Source organism: the organism of the source record quoted next, unplaced genomic scaffold (assembly GCF_019419815.1).
Source record: "Pyrus x bretschneideri cultivar Hongxiangsu unplaced genomic scaffold, Pyrus_bretschneideri_v1 Contig70, whole genome shotgun sequence".
Classification (NCBI taxonomy): domain Eukaryota; kingdom Viridiplantae; phylum Streptophyta; class Magnoliopsida; order Rosales; family Rosaceae; genus Pyrus; species Pyrus x bretschneideri.
In genome coordinates, this window is record NW_025999810.1 from 772,957 (window position 1) to 783,341 (window position 10,385).

General features: G+C 40.2%; 1 protein-coding gene across 3 annotated transcripts; it reads left to right on the top strand.

Annotated features, from left to right (window-relative positions):
- Positions 1 to 1,889: 1,889 nt before the first annotated feature.
- Positions 1,890 to 4,965, top strand: LOC103936909 (mediator of RNA polymerase II transcription subunit 32-like). 3 transcript variants are annotated; one of them, XM_048574331.1, is made up of 3 exons: positions 1,890 to 2,062; positions 3,020 to 3,086; positions 4,069 to 4,965. In XM_048574331.1, exon 3 carries the CDS (start codon positions 4,086 to 4,088, stop codon positions 4,518 to 4,520), a length of 435 nt encoding a protein of 144 aa, XP_048430288.1. In that variant the 5' UTR covers positions 1,890 to 2,062; positions 3,020 to 3,086; positions 4,069 to 4,085; the 3' UTR covers positions 4,521 to 4,965. The 3 variants fall into 3 exon arrangements, with proteins under 3 accessions (XP_048430288.1, XP_048430289.1, XP_009345069.1); XM_048574332.1 differs by lacking the exon at positions 3,020 to 3,086 and having other exon boundaries at positions 1,891 to 2,062; positions 4,069 to 4,528; positions 4,669 to 4,965; XM_009346794.3 differs by lacking the exon at positions 3,020 to 3,086 and having other exon boundaries at positions 1,894 to 2,062; positions 4,069 to 4,520; positions 4,669 to 4,965.
- Positions 4,966 to 10,385: the final 5,420 nt, after the last annotated feature.

The following is a 10,385-nucleotide window of genomic DNA, read 5'->3' on the forward strand; positions in this document are numbered from 1 at the left end:
ATAGAAAAACACTGAATTATAAGTTAAACCAAACTCATAAGCAGACCAATCTCCACAAAAACATATTCAATAAAATCTTAATTAAGCATCATAAGCTTTTGAGAGATTGATTTTCCATGCCAAGAACATTTTTTTTTTGTCTTTGGAATTCTTGAATTGGTCGAGAATCTCCTGAGCATAAGAATATTGTCAATAATATGTCTTCTAGGGACAATACTGTGATTAGGGATAACTAAATTAGGCAAAAGTTGTCTAAGACTAGCCACAATAAATTTTGAGATAACTTTATAAAGGGTGCAACAAAGACTAATAGGCCTAAAATTCATCTTCTTAGAGTTCTCATTTTATGGAATTAAAGTAATCAATATATTATTCAATCCTTGAGGCAACTTCATATGCCAAAAAGCATTGACCACCATTTAAAAAAATCATTAGAACTCCGAGCCTACTTATTTTGGTAAAAGCAAACCAGAAAGCCGTCCACACTTGGAGCTTTGAGGCTTCCAATGTTGAACATGCTACTCTTCATTTCTTCCACAACTATTCTACAAAGGTTTTCGTTCATAAAAATGTCCATGCTAGGAAACGAGTTAGGAAGAGCAGACATTTGACTAGAATTTTTCGCATGTAGAAACAAATTCTGGAAGTGGTCCACAACAATCCCTTAAAGCTCAGCAAAATCCACAACCCACGCATCTTGATCATTCATTAGCCCCTTAACTCTATTTCTTTGCCTTCTTATAATAGTTGTCAGATGAAAGAACTTTGTATTACAGTCACCTTCTGTTGGAGAACAATTTAGAAACAATAAAATAACAGATGTACAAAACTAAAATACTTATACTTTATTATTCACAAATACTTGCAATACAGAATGCAATAACACAATAATTACAAAAATTAATATGATACTAACTTGAATGAATTGAAGGTAGAGGCTAGCGCAAACGCTATGTCCTTCGAACAGTATTTCCGTCCCACTCGTGTGCTTGTGGTTCTACAACGTCTGCCCGATCAGGATACAACTACCTAATTCTACAACCCATACTGGATTATAGAACTCTAGCGAATTGCTTTGTGTGTTTACTCTTTGGAAAGTTTGTACGGAAGATGAGGACTCCAGTTATATAGGCTCTTTCATACCTCTTCAAACACATTTTTAATTAATTTAATTAAAAACTTAATTCGAAATTAAAACTAATTGATCAGATTAATTTTAATTCCTTGGCCCCAAGGCCCAAGGCCCTTGTCTTGATTAATTAATATTAATATTATAGTATAATCATTAAGCCTAATCCACACAACCATAAGGCCCAAGCCTTCAATCCATTTTCAAATAGTTCAAGTTCTAATTACTAAGAAAAAGGAATAAGCCTATATAAATGCTAGTGAAAAAATATTGTTGACCAATGTGGGAAAAGAGGATCTCAAACTCCAATACCGTCCCGTAGTCATTTCAATCTAGACTCTTCATGCCAAAAAACAGCCTTTTGATGAAAACTTAATAGTCCATTTAGGTTTTATTTATATTGGCAATGCTTGACTCCTTACGATTGAAGAAGAGCTCATCCTTAATTCACTTAAGAGCTGATTTCCATAATTTCGTATTTACAGTTGGAATAGTTCATTTTATTAGTCTCTTTGTAAATATTATCTATACAAAAAATCAATTAAAATTCAGGTTTCAATTGTAGCAAACATTTCTTAATGCTTTTACCAAATTTGCCTATTTATTTTTATAGAGTTCCATTACTAAACAATTTCATATTTGTTTTGTAATACAAACCGTTTCGATTATCAACATAAAATTTCGTAAATTAACCACGTAGGGAAATGAGGAGCTAAGTTAATTATTTTAATTTGGCAAATCTTCCATTGGTAAGTGTGTGTGAAAAAAAAAAAAAAAATGTTAAGCATGTCGCATATTCGGCCCAATAGGTCGGCTGCCCATCCAATCCAAGCCATCCTTTATCTCATATGAATTTCTTTGTTTCTTCTGAGTATTTCTGCTTCTTCGATTATCTGAATCTTCAATAACAATCGGCTTCATCTTCCGCACCGGGTAATTTCAGTTCTTCAATTTCGTTGTTTAGGGTTTAGTTTGTGTTGTTTCTGTGCCGAGATTACTTTTCCCAATAATATTGTGTCGCGATTGTATGATAATTTAATTACCCTTCACTTGTGTTCTTCCTTTATTGTTTTTAAGAAGTTGTTTGTTACTCTATTGGTAGGAAGCATTGTTGACGAATCTACTTGTATTGGGTTTCTTTTCTGCTTAATTTTATGAGATTTTGTGAATGCTGATTGGTCTTTGTATGCTACCATGTCATATCGTAGAATGTTTTTCTTTTCAATTTAATTTCAGCATTTAATGGACTTTGTTATTTGAATGGATGCAAAGTAAACCCAGGTTTGGAGTAACATGGATTTGTGATTTAAGATGAACTTCTTGTTCAAATTATAAAGATAGAAAGATAATAAATTAAATATTTAGTTTGTGTTGTTTCTGTGCCGGGATCGGATGAGATTTACTCTTTCTTCCTCATCTAATCTGGGTTTCTTTTTCCCAGCTCTTGTGAATCATATGCATTTTATTATCCGCTTAATCCAACGAAAGCCAATGAAAGCTCTCTGATTTTCCCGTCTCTAATTTTAATGAATTTGTGCATATTAGTATGATACCAGTAGTAATACAGCTAATTGATGAAGTCTTTGATCATTAGCTAGAATGTGAATTGTTTTTCTGTTTTTTAAAAACAAGTCTTTGTTTTTGCTTAATTTTATTTTATCCATTTGAAAGAAAATATTGAGATTTTTCAAAAGGGTTAATGATGTTATGGTGGCAGTTGTTACCAGAAAATTAAAATTGACAATGTCTTCAATTCTTAAGCCCACCCCGTAGAGATATAAAAATAGCATACTTGCTTTCCCAAAAGATGGTTTCTCTTTCTAATTTTCTATATGCAGTCATATTCGAATTTACTGGTAATTATTAACATTGATTTTAAATTATTCTTAGATTCTCTATTGGAGTTGGCTTTGTATATTTGTTGAAGAAGGGATTGAATTTCGTTTGGAGGAAACAGGGAGCCTCTAAGAGGAGGATAAATAAGGAAGTCAGAAGTATTGAGCTGTAGTGTATTTGCGTGGAAATTGCTGTGTTTATAAAATAGTTTTTTGACCCTTATATCCAGAGTTTGGAAAAGAGATGCCTTGTTGCTGTATTCACCTTGCTTGTAGTGTACAAAACCTTTGTTTTCTGCTGATGTGTATGTATATTTGGACAAACTGGTTGACATGTCGGTATGTCATATATCAAAGTATATGTACATGAGGATGAATTGTTGATCTGTATGTAAAATAGTTGTGATTAGTTTAAACTTTGGCTTCCGTTGTTCCTTTATTTTTCAAAGATGCTCTTGTTATTCTTATTATTGGTAGGACTTTGATTCTGTGACCTAATTACTCTCTTCTTGCTATTCAATCATAGATCTGTATGCGCAATAGCATGTATTCATTTCATGTAGTTAATGGTGTACTAGCCATGCTTGATAGCTTGGAGCATAAAATTGGAGGTATTTAATAGATTTGGAGACATAAAGAAAGCTGCTACTAACTTAATCTTTTCCTTATTGAGTCCTCCTTGGGTTGTCTGAATAGTGTGGCATGTCTTACGTTTTGACGATAAGACTGGAAGACATGTAACACATTGTTGTGTGTCAAACATCACAAAAGGAAGCAGTGTTGACTATCTTCCTTTTATTTGTTATCTTTTCTGTTTAATTTTTTGAGATTTGTGCCTTTCCCCCTATCCTTTAAAGCCGATTCCAAACCTACTCGTCTGCTTTCTTGTCCCTTTAATGAATGCTGATCAGTCTTTGTATGTTACCATCATATCGTAAAAAGTTTCCCCTTTGAATTTAGTTTCTGCATCTAATGGACTTTGTTATTTGAATGTATGCTTTGTAAACCCAGGTTTGAAGGGACATAAGATCTCTTAGTTATCTGCATTTATGCAAATTATTAGCTTCCTCAGTAGTTTCCTAACATTTTTACTATATTCATTAGGAAGTACGAGCCTCAAAATGGACAGCATTGTAGATTCTCTAAATAGTGCATACCAAGAGTTCGTTGTTGCAGCAGCTAATGTGCTCGAATCCAAGGAAACTTCTGGTGGTCAGAAAACAGCGGCCACAGATGCTGCTCTTGAGAATTTTAAGCAGAAGTGGGAACTTTTCAGAGTCACTTGTGATCAAGCGGAGGAGTTTGTGGAGTCCGTGAAGCAAAGGATTGGATCAGAGTGCCTGGTGGATGAGGCAACTGGCTTGGTGGCTGGGAAGACTGGGCAAACTGCAACTGGTCTGCCACCCATTAGTGCGGTTCGGTTGGAACAGATGAGTAAAGCAGTTCGGTGGCTTGTTATAGAACTTCAACATGGCTCTGGAACTGCTGCTGGTGCAGCACATTCTCATCCGTCAACTCCTTTTGATAGTAGATTCTCTGACGACTCAGCTCAATAGGTATGAAGGTGATTTGATTTCTTACTCTGTACTGAGAGATGATGATACGATTCATTGGATGCATTTTTTCTGACTAAAATATCGACCATCTCTTCCAAGTGATTTTGAATGTAGTTTTAGGGTTTGCTGCTTCCTTATCCTTGTGCAGTTAGGTTGTACCGTGTTGCCTTTGCAAGAAACTTAGTACTTAAGTAAAGGTGGGGAAAACACAAGACTTGGTCGTTGAAAGTTATGCGTCTCCGATGGGCATACATTATCTCACCTGTATCATCTGTAAACATGTAGCATGCAATGAGTCTCTGAAGTAGGTGCCGCACCTCTTATTTTGTTGGTGGCTGCTGTAGATCTATATCTATATGTACACAACCTGAAAAGTGTTATTGCTAAATGAATCTGTTGTATATTTGTATTTCAATTTCTTAAATACAAGGAATGAGTTCTCTTATCTATTTGTATATTTGTATATTTGTAACCTTATCTATTCATCTTCTCTAAAATGGATTAGAAGGAATGAGTTCCCTTCCCGTCTACTCCACCTCTAATCTATATTATTACGGGCCATATTATTACTTAAAACAATTTAAGAAAAAAATACCACATACCACGTTTTTAGTTCACGTACTAATTGAATCAATCAAATTATTTAATAAGAAAAAATTACAATTTACATAATTGCCATATCCTACTCTCTTTTTAGACGACCGGCCAGCGAGATTTTACGGCGGCAACCGGACGACAGGATTTTTCAGTGACAATGATCAGCCGGTGGGATGATCCGGCATGCCAGTGACTTCATTCTCTCATATAATTAAAAAATATTATAAAAAGTGCCATCGATGGGGTTGAACTCTAAGCCTCATGGTGAAGATCAACAACTTGCACCCCTACATCCCATAACAACTCATTGTTTGTAAAATATTGTCTACTCAGCGGAGTTCCTTGGTAGAAGACAATAGCGATGACTCAAGCAGTGAAAGCGACATTGAGAGGGACACGAAGGAAGCATATGTGTATACCGACAGTGATTGAGAGTTTATTATTGTACAATTGCTATAATAAACTATATGCAATTATCTTTTTTATTTTTTATTTTTTATTTTTAAGTTTTCATGGTCTTAGGCCACAAACCTCTGTCCCTTAAGTAACATTACGCTACATTTTACACTAACGGACTGTTAGTTGAGCAATTTATTAGATATTTGTCAAGCATAAATTAGGGTTTAGGGTATTTGTCGGGCACATATTTTAAGTTTGCTAGACGGAAGCTCCGTCTTTTAAGTTTAGGCCTTATTTCACATATCCACCATTCTTGGACTTTGTATAATTATTTTTGACAATCCGACCACCAGTATTATTCATATACACTATGACATCGTGTACGCCAAAAATTACACAGAAAAAATATTTCGACAATAGGTAATGTGACGAAATTATTCAACGGTTACAAACTTAAATATAATTTTCAATGGTCATTTTATCTCCTTTCCTATTTTCTACCAAAACAATAACCGAGTCTAGAATAATACAATGAACAGACCCGATCATGAAATAAAATCAAGTTTGTGGGGTTGGTTTTGGTCGGAATTGAGGTGGGGGGTGGTGGTTCCTTCTCGGAGGTCAACGAACTTAAGTAAAATTACAAACTTATGCTTCCTCAATTTTATTATTACCATTAAGCCCTCGAGTTTCGATTCAAATTTCGCTTTCAACTTTATATTCACGTATGTGAATATAGTTAGGAAAACCTAAGATAATTACAAGGAACTAGTCTTCTTGTCAAGGCTTGGAAATTAAGACACATATACAGGGGGCAAAATAGTCAACTCACATATCTCGGGAATAAAATGCATTATTTTAAGGAACGAGATGTAACAGCACTGCACATGTTTGTCGTTTTATCATCATTTGAGAACATTTGCTTTTATTTTTTATTTTTTATTATCTTCGCTTTTCAGCAGGCTATGCCCATTCTTAAAAATCTAGAGAAGGAACTAAATGTGAACCCTAGAAAAAATGCAAATGTTTAGATGTTCGATGAGGTTTGCTTTAGAATGTGATTTCTGAAATGAATGCTTCCAGTATGTTCATGCATGCATGTAATATGGATGATTCTGGAATTGAAAGGCTTGTTTTATCTCTTGCATTAAGTGTTTCTGTTTTGTGATTATTTAGGTTTTCCTGGGGCATGGATGCCGTGCTTGTCTCGCTTAATTGTCACATCCCGGCTTGGGGTGGATCACTTCCCAGGCCCGCTCCATCACCGTAGCACGATATTGTCCGCTTTGGGCCCACTACGCCCTCACGGTTTTGTTTTTAGGAACTCACGAGCAACTTCCCAACGGGTCACCCATCATGGGATTGCTCTAGCCTCCTTCTCGCTTAACTTCGGAGTTCTTACGGAACCCGAAGCCAGTGAGCTCCCAAAAGGCCTCGTGCTAGGTAGGGATAGGAATATACATTTGTTGACTCTAAAAATTACAAAACCTACGTGGCGCGCAGGCCGAGTAATTAGCAAGCTAACTACGTCTTTCGGTTGAATGCGGGGCGTGCCAACTCGTCGGCCGAGCTTGGTCGAGGAGTAAAATTTGTTGATGTCGCATTGGGCGCGTCGTTGACTTCTCTATCTTGCGATTGCGACCGAGGAAGGAACACTCTCGGTCTCTGGGTTCTCTAGCCTGAAGACAAGGCTACTAATTCTACGGAGTTCACAAATTGTCGGAGCCTGATTCGGTCACTGTGATTATATTCGTAAGAGTATAAGCACGCCGAATCGAGACCAAACTATATGGGCACAGGTACTCAAATGTGATGTATGTCTTGATGGTAAACGTAGTTCGGCCGTCAGAATGCTGAACCCTGAAACTTACTTCCGAGTATCCAATCATAAAATCACTCGGCGTCCAGTATGCCGAGCAATGTAATTCGTAACACCTGACTATGCTGAGAAGGCTAGTAAGATGACCTCTACCAACAAAGGTTCGAAAACCCTTCTCGGTCGAGACTTAGATAGGTAACCGGTTGACCTCGACGCAGTGCTGTTTATCCAAACTGAAGGTGCTCCTCGGTCGATTGATTCTGCGGTAGCAGTGCTGTTTATCCAAACTGAAGATGCTCGCCGGGTGCCTCCACAGTGCTGTTTATCCAAACTGAAGATGTATCAGCAGAAAAAGAAAAGGAAAAATCTCAAGGTGTTTGAGAGGTTTTGCGCAGGGCAATTGTATGCTGATTTTTGAAGGGCCTTTCTGTTGCATGATTTCTTGTATTTATAGCACCCCATTCCTTGAGACCAATTCGCATTCTGATTTGGATTGGGAGTCCTTGTCCCATTTCGACTCTAACTCGAACAAACCTACTCCCACTGGGATTCTAAATTTTCCTTATTTTCGAGGCTTTATTCCTTGCCGGTCGAGAATCCTGGTCGCACCAGGACTTCCTCGACCTTTTCTATTTATCCGGACTACTTAAGATAGGATTTGGCCGACCCTGCCAATTGGCCTGGGATTTATTATTTGGCCTATAGTATTTGTCATTACCTTGGGCCGAGCACATCCTGCTGCTCGTCCCAACAATAACATTTTGGGCCCAAACATTGCCCCCTCGCTTCTGAGGTCGCTGACTGTTACCTCTTGGTCGGGCCTCGGCCTTGAAGAAGCGGAAACGCCTATTGCTTTTTTGGACTTTACTTCATTAATGACCATTACTCCTGCACATTTATGAGACATAATTGCACTCTCCTCGTTGCCCCCAACGTATAGCCACGTGTCGATTCTCCGCCGCTCTTAAAAGCTTTCAATCATGGTCCTCGAAATTGTGTACTTACCGAAGCGTCTTATCTTAATTAATGCATTAAAATCGTCACCGCACGCAATCGTGCGTCCTGGATTTTCGACCCCTCGATCCTATCTTCGCAGGTTCCCAAAATATCCGAAATGATTGGAACCTTTCCCGGTTAAATTTTCCCCCCAATTCGAACCAGTGCTTTTCGAATTCCAGACGTTTGATCTTCATTTTGAAAAGCCTATAAATACCCATACTTCTGTCATTCGCATCTCACGCCTTCAGAAATTCCAAAATCTCAATTTTATCATTCCTGTTCATTCAAACAAAACCTTCCAGTTTTTCCTTCCGCAATATCTTCCTCTTCCAAACCATCCACTCTACTCTCTACCAATGGCCTCCTTTATTTCGAAGCTCTCTGACGAGGTTAACAAGTGCAAGGATTTCATTGATCGGAGCGCCGTCAAGACGCTGCGATTTGAAAATGACATGGCCACCACCCACCAGATTCTGGGTCCCCTTTTCAAAGATGCAGTGCTGTCGTCTATCACTAATCTGCTTAAGGAGCAGTGTTTAATACCCCTGCTGCAGGGGTTCGATTGGTCGAAGTGGACTTTGGCGCGGCCTCAGGGAGCCTGGCCCTCGACCACCAAGGCCTGGGCCGCCTGGGTTGACCGAATGAGCACCTTCTTTGGCAAGGAGTGGAATGCTCTCGGTATCTACGATGCCATTATTCTGTCGACCATGGAGATTGCCATGGATAAGGAGCTGCTTATGGAGGCCCTGAGTTTATGGTGTTCGGCCACCAACACCATGATCCTGCCTTTCGGCCCTCTCGGCCCCACAGTCCTCGACATTTCGGCCATCCTTGGGACTTCTCTATCCGGCCTTCCCATTGATGCCGCCCTTTCCGGATGCCCTTCTCCTCTCGACCTGAAGGCATTATTCGACGAAAGGGCCGTCGAGACGTTAAGCCGGGGCGATCGGGAGCCCTCAAGGGAAGAAGTTCAGAAGCTCCACAAGAACTTCTTCAACTACAACACTCTCATCCTTCACTTCGCCGGCCGAGGTGAGGAAGGCCTTAGGAAGGGAGAACACGAGGCCTTCCTCTTCTACTGGTACAACAAATTCATCTGTTGTACCAGGTCAAACAAATGCCTGGTTGAGAACATGCCGGTGGCCCAAGCACTGGCTAATGGTCGCTCCTTGGCGCTCAGCCCGGCTATACTCGCCAACCTCTACCGTTGCTTGGCCGAGGCGACTATTGGCAAGATTGACCCGCACCAGAATGGACCCCTCTGGGTGTTCCAACTCTGGTTGCAGGTTTAGTTTTCCACCCTTCGGCCGGAGGTTCCCGCCTTCCAACGATCGGCCGTCCTCGGCCTTCAGCTGGCCTCTCGACCGGCGCCACCTCACCGAGCCGACGAGGTCTTTAAACACTTCCTCGGCCTCGACGTCCTTTCGGATGACGAGTTCCTGGTATGCCGGCGCCAGGAATACCCTGCCTCGATCAGGCTCCCTACAGCAGCGTGGGCCGAGTCCGAGGATGCGGACATCTGCCAATGCTGGGGGTCTTTTGTTTTGGCTCGCGACCTTTCTCTTGGTTGCGACGCCCGCCGAGTTAGCTGGGAGGTTTACCACCCCCATTTTGTCGCCCCGCAGCTCGGCTACCTCCAAGGCTGCCCCGTTCCCCTGCTTGCCTCTCGGTCTCTCCTGAGTCGAGGGTGTTTTTCCGGTTCCTCTGAGAGGGAGTGCAAGACGTCGGAGCAGGAGTTTCAGGAGAAGTGCAAGAAATTCCGGCTCCGGCTGACAGTTCCTGAATCTTTGGGAACCGACACCTTTGGGGACTGGTGGGAGGAGTATACCGGCGACTTCTTCGGCACCCCGGCCGAAGATCTGGTGAGCAAAATCTTCGGCGACCGTCCCAGGCTAACGCCCTCAGCCCAACCTAAGGAGTCGGCCCAAGGTAGTCTTTCCGCTCTTTTTTTTTATTATTTTTTTATTTTTTTATTATTTTATTTTTTATCACTTGTCCTTGTTATTAATTAGTTTGCTCTTCAGGGGGTCGTGTGTCGAGGAAGGTGGAAG